The sequence below is a fragment of the Ananas comosus genome, linkage group 16, assembly GCF_001540865.1.
Source record: "Ananas comosus cultivar F153 linkage group 16, ASM154086v1, whole genome shotgun sequence".
NCBI classification, from domain to species: Eukaryota; Viridiplantae; Streptophyta; class Magnoliopsida; order Poales; family Bromeliaceae; genus Ananas; species Ananas comosus.
Genome location: NC_033636.1, coordinates 5,560,627 through 5,581,887, shown reverse-complemented (window position 1 = coordinate 5,581,887; position 21,261 = coordinate 5,560,627). Strand labels below are relative to the sequence as shown.

The following is a 21,261-nucleotide window of genomic DNA, read 5'->3' as shown; positions in this document are numbered from 1 at the left end:
TAAAGCCCGTCCTTAGTCCTTACTGATTCTGCGCACCTACACTCACACGCTCACACGCTCACACGGTCACACCCACACGCTCTCCCCGGGAAACAGTATTACAGCGTTCACGCGGGCCCCACCGCGGACCCGCATCTCGCTAACCGATCCCCGCCGTCCATTTGACCCCACGTTGTCGCCCATCCCACGGCCGATTCCCCACCATCCCCATCCTTTCCCCCCTCCTCCTCCTCCTCCTCCTCCTATAAGGCCGATAAACATCAATAATACGACGCAGTAGCGTCCTCATCTCACCTCTCCCTCTCTCTCTCTCTCTCTCTATCTCTCTCTCGCGCGCGCGCCCGCTAACCCTGTAACCCTAGCGCCGAGGCAAGCGATGTCGACGGAGACGGGGAGGAGCACGACGGAGTCCTCGGAGGAGTCGGGGTTGGACTACGAGGAGACGGAGCTGAAGCTGGGCCTCCCCGGCGCCGGCGCCGGCACCGGCGGTGGCGCAGCCGTGAGGGGCGGCGCAGCCGCGGCGGCGGAGGCGGAGCGGAAGCGGGGCTTCGCCGAGACCCTCGACCTCCGCCTCCGCCGCAGAGCGCGGCGAGGCGTCCTCCGAATCCTCCGACGGCGCCGTCGCCGGAGCCGAGAAGCCACCCGCTGCTAAGTAAGCTTAAATTTAAATTTAAAAATTTTAAATTTAAATTAATAGTGAGCAAAAGTGAAATGACTTATTTGCCTCCTTTCTGCGTTAAGAGTGTTTGGCATCTGAAGGGGTAAATTGGTAAATTTCACCACTAGCCCCCTGAGCTTTTTTAATTTGAGTTCAACATTTGAACATTTTTAACTTCGGTGCTTCAATTTTTTAAATGGAACGTTTGAACATTTAAGACATGGTTTCATGCTTTGGAAGGACCAGCAGATTTCAAAATCGCTTTCTAATCTTTATTTCTGCGAAAGCACATACGGCGGCAGCTGACTGCCGAGGGTACGTGCTTCTTGAGCGACGGCTGCCATTAAAATTTTACAGTAGAGGAAGGAAGATCGAAAGTGCTTTTCTGAATTTTCTCGGCCTTTCAAGATTTTGAAAGCTGTTCTGAATTTTTGAAGCAGATTTTAATAAAGAATAAAAGTAGGTACGTTTGAAAACACAAATACCAAACTAGGCCTAATTTGTCCAATTTTTAAGTTCCGGAAAGGTTTCGATTCACAGTGTAAATAGGATGAACGTATGCACATGCATATATATATATATATATATATATATATATATGGAGCTAGAATACTTTTACAAGTATCACCCCCATAGTGCTTTAGTGTTTTTAGCCCTTGGATGGAGAGATGAGAGGTTAAGATGATGGTGGTAGGTGGAATAGTATTTGATCCAAGGACTATTAGTAATCAAGTAGATCCAACGGCTAAAAACCTAATAGCACCAGGGGGTGATACTTGTAAAAGTATCCTAGCTCAACTCATATATATATATATATATATATATATATTTAGTAGTCTGGTGTGCCTATTAAGGAGCCCGACCTGAGCCGTTTTCGATGATGGACTTTTGAATCGCACGATCGGCTGTGTCCGATTAGACATGATCTAGCCGATTGAAACATATTCTAGAAATAATTTTGCGATTGTTTGATACATTTACCTATTTAATCGAAAGGAATTTCAAATCCGCAATTTTAATTAGTTGATATATGCCCGTGTAGATCCCTTTATCGGCTACAACCATTAATGATACATCGCCCTAGCGTACTATTAAGCTTGTTTTCGATGATAGAGCGGGTGGCGGGAGGGAAGGGGGGCGGGGGGTGAAGGTGTGGGGAGGGCGGGGAAGAGGAAGGGAGGGTAGGCAAGCCGGGCGGGGGGATTCCGAATCGACGATATACACCGTTAAACGTTATTTACAGCATTTAAAACTTCTAGAAATCAAATTTTATAATTTTTCGACATCATTTACCTTACGATCAAGAGGTCATAAATTTGACAATTTTTAACGGCCGGTATGGGATACTTGCTAGTTTAACGGTGCAAAAGAATCGGAATTTGTTGAATTTTTGATAGAAAATTCTATTCACTACATAGATAAAGATCAATAACTCCGATCTTAAATTAAGGATCCGATCATTCTTTTTTAGGATGTCGTTCGATTTTGACCGTTCATTTTATGCCCACTTGATGGACTTTATTATGATTTCGAAAATTTATGAAATTTATTTTATAGAAGTTTCAAATACTCTAAATCATATTTAACGGAGTGGATTGTCGATTCGGAAGCTCCATCATTGAAAACAACTTATGAGTACGAGGGCTCCAATACTCATAATAGTATAGTAGCCACGGCCTATATATATATATATGTATATATATAGGGAGGGAGGGAAGGAGGGAGTATATATATAGAGAGAGAGAGAGATAGAGAGAGAGAGAGTAGGACTACTATACTCTTAGGGTGCGTTTGGTTCGAGTTATCCTGGCAGGATTACAGGCAATCCTGCCAGGATAACTGTGTTTGGTTAATCCGCTATGTAATCTAGCTGTTAATGTAGCATTACAAATCGAGCAGGATTACATCGAAAATATTAACGGGAGGGGGGTCGTGTATCTTGCATTACTAAAACCCGTTAATACTACATATTATGTAAAATGACAATTTTACTCTCCAACAACCCCAAATCTAATTAACAGCATTATTTTCATCTCTCTCTCGCCTTCCCCCCGGCCCTCTCTATCGCACGCCACTTTCTCTCGCTCTTTCTCTCGACGTCTCTCTCTCCCTCTCTCTGTCTCTCTCTCTCTCTCTCGCACGAACACCTATCATCTTCTATTGCGTCGTCCTCCCAAGTAATCATCACGATCTCCTTCCCTCCATTCATCATTTCCGCAAAAAATAATATTCAAATGACAACAACAAGGGCAATTTTGAAAAAAATTATACTTTTATGTCAGGATTACTAAATTTTATAAATTGAACCAAACATATTAATGCTATAAACACTATAATCTAATATTACATTACTGTATTAACCCAAACGCTATAATGCAGCATCAGTAGTAATCTCACGCCGAAATCCAAGATACCTGGATATGTCGAGATACTTTGCAATACTACATAACTCGAACCAAACGGGCCCTTATGAGTATAAATCCTTTTGTACTTATAAGTCTTTTTGGATGAGAGAGCTTCCGAATTGACGATCCATACTGTTAAATATGATCTATAGCATTTAAAACTTTTAGAAAATAAATTTCGTAATTTTTTAAAATTATTTTAAAGTTCATCAAGCGGGCATAAGATTAATGGTCAAAATTGAATAACCTCCTAAAAATAAATGATCAGATTCTTTTATTTAAGATCAGAGTTATTGAATTTTTTTAGATAGTGAATAGAATTTTTTATAAAAAATTCAACCAATTCTAATTCTTTTATACCATTAAATTAGAAAGTATCTCGTACCGGTCGTTAAAAATTATTAATTTTAAGATCTTTTAATGGCAAGGTAAATGATGTCAAAAAATTACAAAATTTGATTTCTAGAAGTTTTAAATGCTCTAAATCATGTTTAACGGTATGAATCGTCGATTCGGAAGCTCTATAATCGAAAACGACTTATGAGTATAAAGGCGATCATACTCATAAGAATATAATAGCCGGACTTTCTCTCTCTCTCTCTCTCTCTCTCTCTCTTTATATATATATATATATATATATATATATATATATATATATATATATATATACGGAGTTCGGCTATGGTGTTTTTAAAAACACCAAGCAATTGGTTCTTGTAATTTTTTCCACCGTTAGATTTATCACTTTAACCCTAGGAGACCGCTATTATCCTAACTTTACAAATCTTTATCCAAAGATCGAAAACCTACAAGCACCAATGACTTGGTGCTACAGAATCCAGCTACTATTCTTTTAGGAGAACGGAAGCCTTCGTCCTCCTAAGTCGTTTAGATGATAGGAATTTTTAATCGATGATCAGACTCGTTAAAGTTGATCTAGAGTATTTAAAGTTTTTAGAAACTAAATTTCATGAATTTTAAAAATTATTTATATAATGATCAAAGAATCACAAAATCGACAGTTTTTGACGGCCTATATAAGCCGTTTGCTTGTTTAACAATGTAGAATAGTCCAAATAGTTTGAATTTTTGTTAGAAAATTTTTTATACTATTCAGATAACGTTTGATAACTCCGATCATGAATTGAAAAAATCTAACATTTATTTTCACAGGGTTATTCATTTTTGACTGTTAATTTTTTGACTCTTCAATGAATTTGATAATGTTTCTACACGTTATAAATACTCTAGATCAATTTTAATGGTTCCGATCATCGATTCGGGATCCATATCATCTAAGCTACTATACTTTTATAAGTATAGGCTCCTTCGTACTCATAAGTTTTCGGCCGTTAGATCTACTCCTTTGACTATTTCCACCCGTTAGATCATACTATTCAACAAACCACCCACTCAATCCTAGGAGACCCTTATTAACCTAACCGGGGACCACTATCATTCTAACCGTACATCCCTTCATCCAACGGTAGAAAATTTATGAGTACAAAAGGTTCTATACTCATAAGAGTATAGTAGCCCTAGCCTATATATATATATATATATATATATATATATATATATATGAGTTGAGCTCTTATGCTTTTAAAAGCACAGGAGCTCAAAGTGCTTTTGTTTTTTTATCTGTCGGATCGTTTTAAGATCCGCGCAATACTAGTAAAGGAAACTTAATAGGATATACTGTTAATAGCTACACGGATCTTGAGACAATTCGATGACTAAAAATCACAACCACAAATGCTTTTGTGCTTTTAAAAGAAAAAAGCACTTAAGCACAGGAGCTCAACTCTCTCTCTCTCTCTATATATAGAGAGAGAGAGACAGAGAGAGAGTTGGGCTAGAATACTATTGATAGCAAAAAACTTTTTTTGCTATCAGCTTTTACTCCTTTCATCATTTCTAACCATTGGATTAAATATTTCTCATCCAAGGGTTAAAAACTTCATAGCAAAAAGAGTCTTTTGCTATCAATAGTATTCCAGCCCAACCCTCTCTCTCTCTATATATATTCGTGACAGTGAATAATTGCAAGGACTGAAGTGCGATAGTTTGAGAGTTTGGGGCAATTTGCAACTTAAAATTTGAGTAGCAAAGTGAAATTCAGGGCCTGTTTTAATGAATGAACAACTTGTTCTGCGCATCTTTTTATCCTACTTGTCGGCAGCAAGTAATTGGTAGATGAGGTGTATGGTTGGAAGCGGATGGCGGAATAGCATATGCAGCTTTCAAATTATTCTATGGGAATATGTGAATAATCTAATCTTTATTTTAAGAAATTATGATTGTGGGGAAGGAAATTTTCGTAGTGCGTGAGTTATTACTGGGTAACTTGTTCGAACATCAAAACAAGATCCTAGCAAAGCTTGGCTAAAAGTGAGAGGGGGCTAATGATGCAATTTACCCTTAAAAAAGGAAAAAATTGAAGGAAACGAGCACCATGAGTAGAGAACAATAATACGACTTGAGATCTTTAGTACAACATTTATTTTGTTATTAAAAAGAGTGTAACTAATTATTCTCCCTTTGGGACAAATATACGTGCATGATATATACAGGGCGCAGGTGGTGGGGTGGCCACCAGTGAGGTCGTTCCGAAGGAACGTTCTGAAGAGCTGTACGTATGTGAAGGTGGCGGTGGACGGTGCGCCGTACCTCCGGAAGGTTGACCTCGAGGCTTACAGAGGTTACGACCAGCTGCTCGCGGCCCTCCAGGACATGTTCTCCTGCTTCACCCTCCGTAAGCATTGCTTGTTCTGATCATCTTGATCTTGTCGTATTGATTGATCTCATTTAGTGTTTCGGTAACCGGGCGAATGATAAATTGCAGGTAACTATTCGAATGAGAGGAGGCTGGTGGATCCCGTGAATGGGACGGAGTATGTGCCGACTTACGAGGACAAGGACGGTGACTGGATGCTGGTTGGCGACGTTCCCTGGAAGTGAGTTGAATATCTCCCTCTCGTTTTCTCTTTCGTGAATGACTAACGCAATCATAATCTCTTAAGAATGGGAAAAAAGAAAAAAAGAACTTGTATCTCTGTTAAATAAATGGTATGGCGTATTTAATGTGTGGATTGTGTGGACCTATTATTCGATAGATTGATATTACTATATTATATATTAATGGAAAGCTTGTGATTATATTTTTCTTCTTTCTCTCGAATTACAATTTGCATGTGTGATTGTACCTTTTGGATTCATAAAGGATGTTGTGAAGTTGGGTGAGTTTACAAAAGGGGTACATCAGCATGTAGGTAGTTAAAGACTTAAAGGCAACTTTATTCAGGGATTTACGAAACAAGTAAATAAGTGTCTATATTTTGAATTATTGAGCAAAAATAGTTCTATTCTCATATTTGCCATGCCTAATTAGGATGAAGTTCACTAATTAGTATCATTACATGATCGATCCTTTTGTAGAAATAGCGAGCTGCTTAATTATATTTATGAGTAATGTGGAGAATGATCTTGAAGTGGAGCTCTTTACCACTTGGTATGCTAGGATGACAAATCATTGCCTGAGGCTTCATGAAAAATAAATGTTTTGTTTGATAGAATGTTATGATCAAACTCGTTTCCGCCGAACTTCCAACTGGCTCTTCGTTGTTGACTTTAGAGCACCTAATCTCGGGACAAAATGCATGCACTTGAGCACCATCTGAATTTGATTTGGAACTTCGAGCCTTATTCAATAACGTTGTTCGAGGTGAATGATATTTGATTGATCCATGCTGGTTAACTGCAGAATGTTCATAGCGTCATGCAAGCGACTTCACTTAATGAAAAGCTCAGAGGCTGTCAACTTAGGTAAATTCCCCATATTCGACATAATGTTTTTACTCTCTCTCTTTAGCTAATCGTAGACGATCTTGCGTTTCATACTAGTTGCTTACTCTCTCGTGTGCCTCTGATGATGCAGCTCCAAGATCGACTCAAGAATGCGCACCAACACTCAGGTAAATGGGAGGCTTCCGCATCCCATGATATGTGATAATGTACAGGGGATTGTTTTTGTGTCCTTAATGTGTTCCTCGAGTTTTGCCTCTTGTCCTTCAAAGTAGGAATAATGGGTATTATTGTATGTAGCGTAATCGGTTTTCGGCTTGAACACAGATACAACTATATATATGATATATACAGTTTGTTTTGTGATCAATAAGAGCATGCTTCGGCGTGTCAGAGTGTTCAACCCTGTTCTCTTTTCTTATAGTCGCACTGCATCGATGAGCGCGTTCCAGTGTTTGGCCTTTCTGAAACGTGCGGCTGTTATTTGATTACAATGCTCAAGGGTTTTTGGTTGCTGGGAAAGTTTCTTATTGGCTGCGCCGATGTGTTGTGTATCTGTTTGCATTTTCGAAATGGAGATTGATGTTTTGTGTACTGTTTTGTTAGTGTCTTATTTTACCCCCTAACAAATGTCTGAGTTCCAGCTTAATTTTTCAGCAAATGAAATTTTCTTTCGAAGCGGAAATTTGGGATGTGATTGTAAGATGTAGAGAGGTTTTAGGACTTTATTTGTTTAAGTAAGAAGTTAAACAACGAAGGGCGTGTTAACACGGAACTCCACAACATGGAAGACGAAGAGTTCTGTCCGAACGGCGGAACTCGACTACTCGCACGACGAGCGCATAGTCGAGAGTTTCGCCGTATGCAAACTCGCCGCCCTGTGGGCCTGTCTCAGGCAAGCAGGCCGTGCGGGTGCGGGCCCTGCGGAAGTCGGAGATCGACGTTTCCCCAAACATTGACGATCTCGAGTCGCAGGGACTCATGAGTTTCCCTTTGGACCTTGGTCTAAACAAACACGCCCTAAGTTGTTACTATTTGAAAGTGAAGGGACTATTTATACATTTTATCCTCGCAATCTGGTTTTGCCAACTGGATCAAAATAAGCTAAAAATTACTGAACTGTTGGTGCCAATTTTTGAACTTCTTGTGCAAGTAGAATTTTCTGCTATTGAAAAGTAACTAGCATAAGATCCCAACATAGAAAAAGTCACCGGCTTCAGGGTAATGCTTATTTCATGCTCTAGGAGAGTATGTAGAGCCTTGTAATTGCAGGTTACAGCAAAACAATTTGTAGGCAGAGCCGCTGAACCTTAATTAAGTTTCTGAATCAGAAAATTGGTTAGCCACTGGGGAAAGAGAATTGATATTAACCAAGCTGTTTTGTTATTTACTGAGCATATTAGGAGTCTAAATTATGGATAGATATCAAATATTTGCTTTGTAGGATGTTGCATTTTTAGGAGAGCCAGTTTTATTGGTGTGACTAGAAATTACTACTAAAACTTAGATTTTTCTTTTTCCCTATTATGTTTCTGCCAATTTATGCAAGATTATTATGAATAATCTTGTTATATTCACAATAAATGCAGTGAATTGGTTGACTTGCTTTTGGAGCTTTTTATCAAACAAATTACAGCAAACAATTTTTTATTATGATTTTAAAGAAATAAGCTCTCTTAAATACATCGAAGCTGGCCTTTATTATCCGAAGTTCTAATTAAGCAAACTCATACCCTGTGACAGTTGAAGGCTCCTGCAAAACTAAATCCAGCATTAGTATCTCTAGAAACAAAACTTGGAAGTGTGGAGGGTAGTTCACCTGATGTGTATGTGTATGCAGATTTTGGGGTTGATTTTGATTTTGGTATTCATATTATAATAAAGGAATTGCTGTAAATTCCTCACTTTTATTAATGTGAAATGTGAGTGCCCAAGTTGCACAAATTCGACTTAAAACAAATGGGTCTTTTCCATTGGCGCGAAATTCGAACTTTAAATATTTGAAAGTTAAATTACAATTTCTATGTTGGATCAAGGTGAAGTCACGTTTCGAAGTCGATTCTGCAGTCAAACCTTGAAGTTACATGTTTCTAGATTCCATGTTTCGAAGCCAATTAATAATAATGTTCTGGAATCTATTATTCAGGTTATCTAACCTGAAGCCGCAAGGGACAAGCCAAGTTGGCTTTGAATCCAAATTGGTTTAATCTCATGGCTTAAGGTCAGATTTTGACCTGAAACATCTTATAGAGAGGGTGGTTTTTAAGCGGAGAACGAAGTTTAAACTTGAATTAATTGAAAACGCATTTAGGAGGTCTTACTTGTGGACATGGATCAGCACATCATTGTCCAAACCACCACATAAATTTCTTATTTGTTTGTGCTTATTATTATTTTACATTCTTGTGCTTGTTTTCTCAATCGATCTAAAGTTTCTATATATTGGATCCAATTTTCATTGTGCTACTACATTAAGAGGGTTTCAAGGTATGCTCGAGTTCTTCGTCAGTTCTTTCAATTGGTATCAGAGTGTAGGTTCTTTGTAGACAGAAATTAACAGTGAAAATGATGGCCGGAAAAAGTGCGACCAAGTTTGAGATCCCTCACTTTGACGGGACTAACTTTGCACTGTGAAAGCTCAATATGCATATAGTGCTAGTGAAGGATGGTTGTGATACTGCTCTGCAAGAAAAAGAGAACAAGTCGGAAGGGATGATGGATAAGGAATTTGAAGAGAAAGAGATGATGTCGTTGGCAAACCTATTTTTGCCGCTGTAAAACTCGGTGCTATTCAAGTATGGAAACCAAGACTTCCGTTTGAGAAAATTAAAAAGCCCTTGTGATGGCAAGTCCTTGATGAATAAAATCATTTGGAGATGATAATTGTACAATTTAAAGATTAAGAGTAGGGAACTAATACAAGAACTGTTGGCATTCGGTTAAATCGAATCGGGTACGCCCATATGCGGGTTCGATCCGACGGATATTATGTTATCTAATTGGATTGGAATTAATCTCGCTTTCAAATTGAAAAGCTAGTTAGAGATAAATCTAGCATAGAGGAATAACAATAATACGATTGCCCTTAAATCATCTACGCTATTAGAATTTGAATCCCTTAAAAATAATCTGGCCATCCCACAGTAACAAAAATAACAAGAACGGAAAAAAAAAAGAGAATAAAAGAAAACGAAAGAATAAACCAAACTCCTCCCATTCACCTATTATTCTAAGAGCCTTGAACGTTGGTGGATCGGGCTCGTTTAGTTCGAATCATCGCAAAGTTGGAACTGAAAGATTAATCAAGACATCAAAGGACACGTCGAATACAACCTCGACATACCGGCCTCATCGATTACGCTAATCCTTCGAACCAGTACAACTAATATTCCCGCAGCGTCTACATTGTTATCAGAGCGTCTTTTAGGTTGATTTCTGTGGCCTAATCAATCTTTAACGATGACTTAATGGCAAATAAATCTATCATTTTAATTTTTTTTGCGCATGTAATGACGTTAATGTGGTTTTTTCATAAGTGGAACTTGCATGTTTTTACACATATTGAACACCAAATTGAATTCTACCTACCCAAAATTGATTATATGTTGTTGGATTTAATGAGAAAACGCACCCTAAAGGATGGAGAGGCTTGTTTTAGATGTATTGTCCATATGCCATTGAAACTCATGATTGGAAGAGCTCGTCAACAAGCTTCCTTGATATAAATTCTGCAAGATCAATGTTCAAAATCAATATGATAGTATTGCTTTATACTACACTTATAAAAAAAAATAAAAATACTGGCCACGACAGGCGCCCGGCCACACGCCACGCGCAAAGACGCCAGCCGCACGGGCCACGCGCAGAGCGCGGCCGAAAGAGCGCGCGCCATTCCGCCGCCCGGGGCACGCGGGCGTTGCGCAGGCTGCGGGCCGCGCGTAGGCCGCGGGCCTGGCAGGCCGCGCAGGCCTCGCGTGCCAAATGCTAGCCGTAGGCCTCGGGCCGCGCGGGCCGCGCGCAGGCTGCGGGCCTCGCTGGCCGCGCAGGCCTCGCGGGCCTCACGTTAGCCGCAGGCCGCCGGCCGTGCGGGCCATGCAGGCCGTGCGGGCCGCGCAGGCCGCGCGCTGGCCGCATGCGGGCCCCGCCCACCCAGGCCGCACTGGCAGTATACGGGACGCGCGCATGCGGGCCCCACGGGCCGCGCTCTGGCCGCATGCGGGCCGCGCTGGCCGCATGCGGGCCGCGCGTGGACCTAGCCGGCCGCGCGCTGGCCTCCCGCAGGCCGCGCGAACGCGGGCCACGCGGGCCGCACGCAAGCCGCATGCACCCCACGGGGGCCTGCAGAAATTTTTTTTGGTTTTTTCTTTTGTTTTTTGCACCAATTTTTTTTATAAAATAGATAATTGATTATCAAGCATAGTCAATGATTCAAAATGCTTCTGTGACATTTTAGCATGTGTTTAAAATATTATAATGCTTTTATGATGTATGGATAAATTTTATTTTGCATGCCTTATCAAGTGGGAATTTTATTTTTGGTAGAGTATATTATATATACGTTTACTCCCAAATATTTTGTGCATCTTAATTAAATAATTTAAAAATTTTGACATATGGTGTGTGATGTGATTACGAGCATAGCGAAATTTTTCTTTACCATAAATTAAAAGACTCCCACTAGATAAGGCATGCATAAAAAAATTTATGACAAAATATTTTATCCATACATCATAAAAAATATATATAATATCTTAAATGCATGCTATTATGTCACATAATGAAATTGAATCATTGACTATGCTTGATAATCAATTATCTATTTTATTAAAAAAAAGAAACAAAAACAAAAACAAAAAATGCAGGTCTGAGTGTTGGCTGCGGCACCTTATGCGGCCCGGCCTGTCCGGCCTGCGCATGCTAGGCCCCGCCCGGCCTGCTGGCCCGCGCCGTCAGCCCGTGCGGCCAGCCCGCGCTCGGGGCCCGCGCGTAGCCAGACGCGGCACGCAAGGCCGGGAGCGGCCTACTTGCGCAGCCAACCTGCGCCCGCGGCCTGCACAGCCTGCTGGGCCGCGCCGCAAGCCCGCACGCATGGGCGGTCCGTGCGACGTGCACGGCCTGCTGGCCCTCTCGCGGGGCCCGCGCAGCTGCACGTGGCTTGCGCGCGGCCAGCACGCCCGCGTGGTCCGCGGGGCCCGCGGGGCCGGCTCGCGCGCACGGTGTGTGAGCCCGCGTGGCCCGCCCAGCCCGCGTCGCCTGCGAGCGGCTCACGTGTCCCGCACGTGGCCTGCGCAGCCCAGCAGGCTTGCGCCTGCTGGCCGCGGCCTGCGAGCGGTCCGCGTGCGCGGCGCGCTGCCTGTGCTCCCGCGTGGCCTGCAAGGCCTGCCTGGCCGACCTGCATGGCCTGTTGGCCCGCACGCACGGCCCGTGCGGCCAATCCGCATTGAGGGCCCGCCGCATGGCCGGCGGTAGTCGCGCCGGCCTGCGATGAGCTTGCGCGGCCCATCCGCCTGCGCGCCGGCTTGTGCGGGCCCGCGTGGTGGCTGCGGCCCGCGTGGCTACGCCCGCGGCCTAGCGCGCGGCTGCGTGGCCCGCGCGGTTGCGGCTGGGCGCGCCGCGGTGACCTCGCGGCCGTGGCTTGTGCGCGGGCCGCGGCTATGCGCGGTACCTGCGTTCTGTTGCGTGCGTGCCCACGCGGCTCCAAGCTGGTGGTATCCCGCAACAGCATTTATTTTTTTTTTATTTTATTTTATTAAGATTGTAAATTCTTCAAAATTATAATTTGAGATTTAGAATCGATTTCAGAAAGAAATATGTCGATAGAAAGCCTTGCTGAGCATTCTTCAAATCATGCAAGTTTCACCATGGTGATATGCATTCACACATCAAATAAGCACCCAAAGTTACGATTTAGGGTTTCGTTTTTTTCAAAAATACAAACAAATCATCAAATTTATAGATCTAATCTCAACTTTGCTTCAATGTGTCTGAAAAAATATCAAATATATCCACTTTATAAAAAAAAACGCAAGTTAACGGCTCACTAATGCAAGAAAAAATCTAAAATGATAGATTTACAGTTAACGCAGTGTAATCTTTCATTAAGGATGTATCAAACACGTGAAATCAAACCAAAAGAGGCTCTGGATACAATGTAGAACGCACGGAAGTTTATCGGTTCGTCCCTTTTGCGGTATAAGCATTCGAGGCCGTGATGGATTGATTGATTTCGTGCTTTGAACTCCTTGAAAATCTTCTAACTCTTCGAACTCGGCGGTGGATCGAACTACAAACGAGCGCGATCGCAAATCCACCGTGCAAGTCCCTCTAGAATAATAGGTCAATAGAGGATGTAGTTTCTCTCTATTATTTTCTTATTCTCTCTCTTTTTCCGTTCTTTCCGTATACATTCCGTTATGTGGGATCGCCCGCATATTTATAAGGAATTCCAAAATCCTAATAGCGTTAGAGATAAGGCTAAATCGGTTATTATTTGTTATCCTAATATGATTAGATTTATCTCTAATTAGCTTTCCAATTTGAAAGCCAGATTAATCCTAATCCAATTAGATAACATAATATCCGTCGGATCGAACCCGCTTATGGGCGTACCCGATTCGATTTAACCGAATGCCAACAATTATAACAATGAACAAATATATTAGTATAAAATCCAACCTCAAGTAATGAATATTAATTGTACGAAGAGAAATCCTACTAACTCGGTTGGTTTCTAATTGACCCTAGATTTGAATGGTTAAGTATATCACAATTCATGAGATTTTCATCAAGTTAAACAATTGCTTCATCAAAGTTACACCTCTAGCTACTTTTCATTTGAAGATGATAGCTCAAATTCAACTAATAGTTACCCGCCAATAGTTCGTTAACCCATTAGCGGAATCTTCATTTCAACTGATTGAAATAACTTAAATAAACAAATAAAATTTGGAAGGGTGATAATAAACAAAAATATTAAAAAATAAATGTAATGGATTTGATTTCGAGTGGCCCAAGTGGCCCAAATCAAGTCGAGAGAGTGTATATACATGTGGAGCAGTCTAACATGTAGAAATAATCCTCAACAATTTTCAAATTTTGGGAGCAAAATAGGACATTGAATTCATAATCTTCATTTCACTACAGTTTTGTCTAGGGTTTTAATGATGTGAGCTGATGGAAATATATGCCAAGGGTAGATTTGAAATGAAGTAAATATTTAGAAGGGTAATCGAAATATTACTAATTTTAATGTACTGTCTACAAAATTTTTAATTTTTTTGATAGGTACGAATAAAATAAATGTTGAAGAAAAATTATGATTTTTGGAGAATTACATATATGAAGAACTTAGGTAAGACACTTTTAGGAAACTTTATTAAGAATAGTGATTTTCTCTCTACGGTAAAAAGGCTTCACAGAAATTCCACCCCTAGAATAGAATACCTACGATGGAGCAAATCAAGTTGTACCACAAGTTTGCTCTCTCGATCAGAACCCAATCCAGTAAAGAAGAGAGGGCTGGAAAGATTTAGTGAGCGTTTGGATCGGGTATAAAGTGGGGGTTAAGGGGGTTAGCCCCCCCTTGAGGGATTGAGAGAGCAGAGAGATTGGAAAGAAGGAAAAAATGCTCTATTATTTTCTTATTCCTTTTTCTAGTGCTCACAATCTACATGAGGGCGTCCTTAATAGACACCCCAACAGTGTCTGCTGGCGCGAAAGAGACGCGTCCCAATGATTGTGTTTCTTTTTGTGAAATGATAGGTCATTTTCCTTCACAAAAGATAGGGGCTTCTCCTTCGTTTTCAGCGGAAAACAAAGATATTATTACCTTTGGACACAAGAGTATATTCTTGATACATGATCAAAATAATTAAGAAACTAAATTTGTTCGGACAGCAAGAGTGTATTCTTTATATTGTGTTGTTTCTGAGTTTTATCCTATCAAATGTGCCAGCGAATTTTGAATTAGGGGTTTTGTTCGGCAATAGAAGGACAAAAAATTGGTGATGAGTTTTTCACCTTTTTAAGATGAGTTCTCAAACTAACCAACAATGACAAAAATAGGAAAGTTCCCTTGTCGGTGCTTTTAATAGCATAGAATTCAAGGAGTAAAGGATATATAAAATCATTTTATAAGGCTCAGGCTGTCATCATGTTGATTAAAAGTGTTGGAAAATCTGATCCAAAAAAAAAAAACAATAAGAACATGTTTGGTCTGAAGAAATTGAAATTCAAGCAGAAGGCAAGCACATTTCAATTGAGTTTCTGAGAAATGGTTGTCTGTTTCACTGAACACACTAAATACACTAACTTTCTGCTTTCCCTGCTCAGTAAAATTCAATCTGTTCCTTGAAAATACTTGTTTTTTTGGGCTTTTAGTTCTTAAGCTATTGCTAAAGTAGTTTTAATTGCAGCATTACTAACTATTCTTTAATTATGATCTAATTCTTGAATATTATAGGGGAAATTCTTCTCACTGTATCGTTGTACGGAAGAAGCAATAAAAATTCTGCTACTCATACCACAATTTCAAGTTTTCGCAGTAGAGACAACACACGCCCAGTCGATGAAATCACACCTTTGAGTGTCACTGAAGGAGCGAAACATTCTCGCATGACAAGTATAAACAATTCAATTTGTGCAGGTGAAGACTTGGACATAGTTCCAGGTAGCCATTTGGCAGAAGGAATAAAAAATAATGATTCAGTCAACAAATCTGCTACCCTAGCGGTTGACAAAGATGCAAGTGCAGAGTTTACAGATGCCACCTTTGAGGAAGCCATGGAAATCATGCAGTTGAGGGACGAAAGCGAAATGCCAGAGAATCTTCAAGGCGGCATACTGCTCGAACAAACTTATACTATAGAGCCCAAAGATCTCAATTCTTTCCTCTTTGGACCCAATTCAAAGTTCATGAAAGATCTAGCAGAACTACAGGGTACTACAGATTATCAAGAAACCCCATGGACATGGAAGTGCATGGACCCGCCGTGTTTGACAAGTGCAGTTAGCTACACGAAAGCTGCAACAAAGCTCGTGAAAGCAGTTAAAGCTACTGAGGAGCAGACCTACATTAAAGCAGATGGTAAAAGATTTGCAGTTATGGTTCGCGTCAGCACCCCGGAGGTTCCCTTCGGTAACTCCTTTGAGGTCGTTTTGCTTTACAAGATTATGCCCGGTCCAGAGCTATTATCAGGTGAAGAGAGCTCTCACTTTGTTATATCCTTTAGTATCGATTTTCTCCAGAGTACTGTGATGAAAAGTATGATTGAAGGAAGTGCTCGGCAGGGACTTAAAGAAAATTTTGAGAGCTTCGCAGACACTCTATCTCAACATATTAAACCAGCAACTTCTTCGGAGCTCGAATTCGACAAGGATAAGTTATTAGCACCACTGCAGCTAGATCACCAATCAGACTTGGAATTGGCAATCAAATACTTTTGTAACTTCACTGTAGTTTCGACCATTGTAATGGTGCTGTATGTTCTTCTGCACATTCTGCTATCTCAGCCTGCAACGATGAAAGGACTGGAGTTCGATGGTTTAGATCTACCAGATACTTTTGGTGAGCTGATCACCTCTGCAATAATAGTTCTCCAAGTAGAATGCGTACTTGATATGATCTCTCATTTTGTACAGGCGAGGATGCGAAGAGGTATGGTTTCACCTTCCTGTCAGAACGAGTATTTTAGAATGATTATTCATACAAGTGATATGTGTGCCATTCACTAAAAAGGCCACCTTTGTGCACTGGATTCCACTAAGCTATCTAGCTTTTACAGATGGTTACCCAATTTTTCAAAGGTTCGTAGAGAAGGGAAAAAAAAACAAAAAAAAAAAAAGAAGAAATCACTGATCTACCTGTTTCAGCCAACCATCCTCCTGTTAGTTGTGTTGTATTTTCAAAATAGCCATCAGTTTGGTGAAAGCCAAAAGACAACGAAATGCATATAAACTCTAGGCATTCAGAAGAAAAGGGATAAGACCAATGCAAACTTTTAACAGTCACAAGATATTCTAGCACATGAAGTTGCTTCAGATCACTAACTAAAACTAAACTATATGTTGTGTTATTAACCCACAGTTTCCTTATTAGGTTGTGATCATGGAGTCCAAGCACGAGGAGTTGGTTGGCTTCTCACTGTAGCTTTGGTCGAGGGGAAAAGTTTGCCACCAGTTGTTTCTTCCGGATTTTCAGATCCATATGTGGTATTCAGCTGCAACGGTGTAACTAGAACAAGCTCTGTGCAGCTTCAAACTTCGGATCCTCAATGGAATGGTTAGATTCTTCTTACCAATTTCGAAATTAGCTGCTTCACATTTCCAACTAAGTTTATTTCTAAAAAAGAAATGAACGAAGTAGGTAGCATGCTACTTTTCTTTCTCTCAAAAAAAAAAATTTCTCCAAGAAATCTATTCCCTGGTTTCTGAAGCATTGACTTCCACAGAGATAATGGAGTTTGATGCAATGCAAGAACCACCTTCGGTGTTGGATGTCGAAGTTTTCAACTTCGATGGCCCATTTGACCTGTCGACATCTCTCGGCCATGCGGAGATTAATTTCCTAAAACACGCATCTGCTGAACTTGCTGATATTTGGGTTCCCCTTGAAGGAAGATTGGCTCAGACATGTCAGAGTCAGCTTCACCTGAGAATTTTCTTGGATAACACAAGAGGAGTAGAAACAATTAGAGAGTATCTAGCAAAGATGGAGAAGGAAGTCGGCAAGAAGGTAATTTAAGCTACATGCAGGAAACTGCCCCATAATACCCACAATTTTTGTATCGTCCCCCATTGGATTGATGAAACCTTTGAAATAGGAGCCTTAGATATTGCGTAAGTAACACCGGTGGAAGGGTTTAAAGTCAGTAACGAATATAGGTATTAGTAGTTCAAGGTGGCAAAGTGAAAATAGTGTTTTTAATGTTGGTGGTTTCCTGAAATTTAGCTTCTAACGGAATTTAATTCTACAGAAAGATAAGAGCTATCTGACATTCTATTATGTTTTTCGTCAGTTAGACATTCGGTCACCTCACAAGAATTCAGCATTTCAAAAGCTTTTTGGGTTACCGCCGGAAGAATTTCTCATCAACGACTACTCGTGTTCCTTAAAGAGGAAGATACCATTGCAGGTTCCAATTTCTAGTTCTTTAGAATCTACAAAGCTTTTTCTGATTTGACTTGCATAACTGACAACAGTAATCTATGAAGAAGTCTCAGCTTGACAAATAGAAGGCCCTGTTACGAAAACAAATCCATTTTTTCTTAAATTTGCAAATAAAATGGGCAGTTTTTGTTCTCTGTGACTCAATACTGCTTGCTAATTACTTTTATATATGCCCAGCATGTTCTACAATTTTGATTTAAGTTTTAATTGTGGTTAGATTACTCAAAATATGACTGGGCAGCATTATTTCATGTAATTGAGAAGCAATTTTGTTCTAAAGGTCCAAACACAGAGTGAATTTGTGGAACGAGAAATAGATGTCATCCTGCAAAAGTAAAAAAATAATGAGCATTTTCCTTTTTTTTAATTTTCTTTCTTTCTTACATTTGGGGAAACTCCAATATCTAATAACTTGCATAAATTATCTTTGCAGGGAAGACTCTTCCTGTCGGCAAGAACTGTTGGTTTCTATGCTAATCTCTTTGGGCATAAAACAAAATTCTTCTTCCTCTGGGAAGATGTCGAGGACATTCAAGTGGTCCCACCATCCTTCGCGACAATGGGTGGTCCGGCACTGCTGATGACCTTGAAGAGAGGTCGAGGACTAGATGCGCGACACGGTGCTAAGTCCCAAGATCAGGAAGGAAGATTGAGATTTCAGTTCCAATCTTTCGTGTCTTTCAACACGGCTAGCAGGTACTGTGTAACGGATTCTCTGAAAAAGTAATTTCGTACCAAATTGTTATCAACTTCTGAAAAGATTTAATTTTTTAATCTTGTGCATAGGACGATCATGGCCTTGTGGAGGATGAAAAACATGGTAATTGACCAGAGAGCCAAGCTGGAACAAGACCAACAAGACGATGGCAAATCATACGTTTCAACTGATGATGCCGAATCTATTATGAATATCGATGATGTGGCGCTTTCAAAGGCATATTCTTCAGAGCTTTCTGTCGATGTAAGATTCTCTTTTACTGTTCTTGCATAGAAAATGGATTTTACTGAGTTTTTCAGAAAAATGTTTTAGGAATAGCAATTACTTTCCCGCTCTATTGTTCGAAGATGGTTCCAATTTCATACCCTAGTAAGTGAACAGATGATAATGTTATCTTCCTCGCTGAAAGAACACATTCCTCATGTCAACATGCGAAAGTAATCTGTATATTCAGTAAATACTATCCAATGAAACAAGGCTCAATGTGATGAATATATTTTCTATTAATGTCAACTATAGAGCATTTGGAATGGAATTCAACTATATGTAAGTCTGTAATAACTATTTTTGCTTCTGCGTGAATATAGAATGCCATACTATATTGTTCTTTTGTGAAAATAATAAGATGGACAACAACCTTCTGACGCCCGGTATGTCTAATCCTCTGTGACCATCTTGCAGTTAAATTCGCTCATGGAAATATTTAACGGAGGAGATCTTGAGATGAAAATAATGAGTAAAGTCGGCTGTTTGAATTACTCATCGACCCCATGGGAAGATGCTAAACCCAACATTCAGGAGAGGCGCGTCCGCTACAAGTTTAATCGCTACATGTCTATTTTCGGCAGTGAAGTGGTTAGTACCCAGATGAAGTCTCCTTCTATAGACGGTAACGGATGGACGATAGATGATGTTACGACTCTTCACAATGTCCCGTTCAGTGACTGCTTCCGTGTATGCGTTTGATTTTATAGGTTTCTCACCTGTTCATCTAGGTTAGTGTTTCTCAGAAAAAGAAAACATTAAACTATCTACTCTTTTCTTTTTTCGGCTATTCGCAGGTTCGTCTGCGATATGATATTCAATCCCGCATTACAGAATCCTGGAGAAGCCAGTGTGATGTATTTGTCGGCATTGAATGGCTTAGAAGCACCAAATTTCAGCAGAGAATCACTCGCAACATTTGCGACAAACTGGCTCACAGGGCAAAGGAGATTTTCGAACTGGCTGAGAGGGAAATTCCTTCGGCCAAGGCGACTTCTTCGGACCGGTAGAGTTCTTTGTTTCTCAACCCCTCTCTTGGTGTTTGTTGTGGTTTGGTTCCAGATTATCTTGGTAAGGCAAAGAGGTCTTAGCTAGGCTTCAATTAACAAGACAGAACGTACAATTATTGTTTTACATGTATGACGTCTCACTTCTTGTGAACAAGCCATTTCTGCATTAAAAATCTACTTATTTTTCTTTTTGAGAAGCTGTGACCACCCCTTCTTTTTTGCACTTCAAAGCAAACACTTTCTAAATATGGAGGGTTGATTCATAAGCTTTGCGCGGCCCATAGCTACAACACATAGTTGATGCTTCAATTGTTCCGATTTTGCTCATATCATGGTGACTGCTTTCAGAGTCTGCACTGTGGCTTGTAGGGTTGCGACCCCTACAAGCGACGCCCATGCTTGTTTCTTAGTTTACACACTAGATTCCAATTGATGCTAGGGTTAACCTAGAAGTTCATTCACATGTTTTCTATAACAAGTCCTCATAATTCGCCTATGCTTCACTATGTTCGTCATCATAGGTGTTCTTTTTTAGTTTTCATGCCAGTACCATGTTTACTATGTAACTATGTTCATATGTCCACATAATAGTATTCTACTTAATTATTCATGAAATATGCCTACTAAAATGACATGGCATAAAGAAAGTAAGACCCTACATGCTAGATCATATTCCCATAACTCCACATGATACTTGCCTCATGCAAACCTATATATATCAAGATTAACCTTCTTTTACCAAAGATAGCATGAAAGTGTAGACTAAATGCATCGAGATGAATATTTTAGACAAAAAAGAGATCAAACCTATTTCGATGATATCTTCCACCTTGTCTTGGAAACGCTCTTGGTGGAGATGTTCCTTGAACTCTTGAGACTCCCAGGAAACCCTAAAGAATGTGTTCTAACCAAGTTAGAACCTCCAAAACCTTATTAGAAAAAGAAAATCTCCCAAATAAACTCTTAGAAAACTCCAACTCACATCTTCTCTTCGAAATAAGAGAAATAGGGCTAGGGTCGTTGGTTGCCTTCTCCCTCTTAGAGCTCCTTCCAAGTGCCCTCATTCTTCTCCAAGCTTGCAAGAAAGTGGAGCTCCAAGATCCAACAATGAGATTGCCCAAGAGTTTCTTTCTTCTTTTCAAAAAGAAAAAGAAGAGAGAGCGTGCATGAGAGGGAAAATAAGCGCGCAAGAGTAAGTTTGGCTTTGAAAGGATACTTATAGGAGTGTTACAATG

At 40.3% G+C, this 21,261-nt stretch overlaps 1 protein-coding gene and 1 pseudogene across 1 annotated transcript; both read left to right on the top strand.

Annotated features, from left to right (window-relative positions):
- Positions 239-7,270, top strand: LOC109722538 (annotated as a pseudogene).
- On the top strand, positions 12,352-20,198 carry LOC109722078 (C2 and GRAM domain-containing protein At5g50170-like). Its single transcript, XM_020249965.1, has 9 exons — positions 12,352-12,541; positions 15,329-16,522; positions 16,964-17,146; positions 17,316-17,599; positions 17,883-17,999; positions 18,468-18,730; positions 18,821-18,995; positions 19,434-19,706; positions 19,814-20,198. The coding sequence occupies exons 1-9, from the start codon at positions 12,352-12,354 to the stop codon at positions 20,024-20,026; spliced, it is 2,892 nt and encodes a 963-aa protein (XP_020105554.1). The 3' UTR covers positions 20,027-20,198.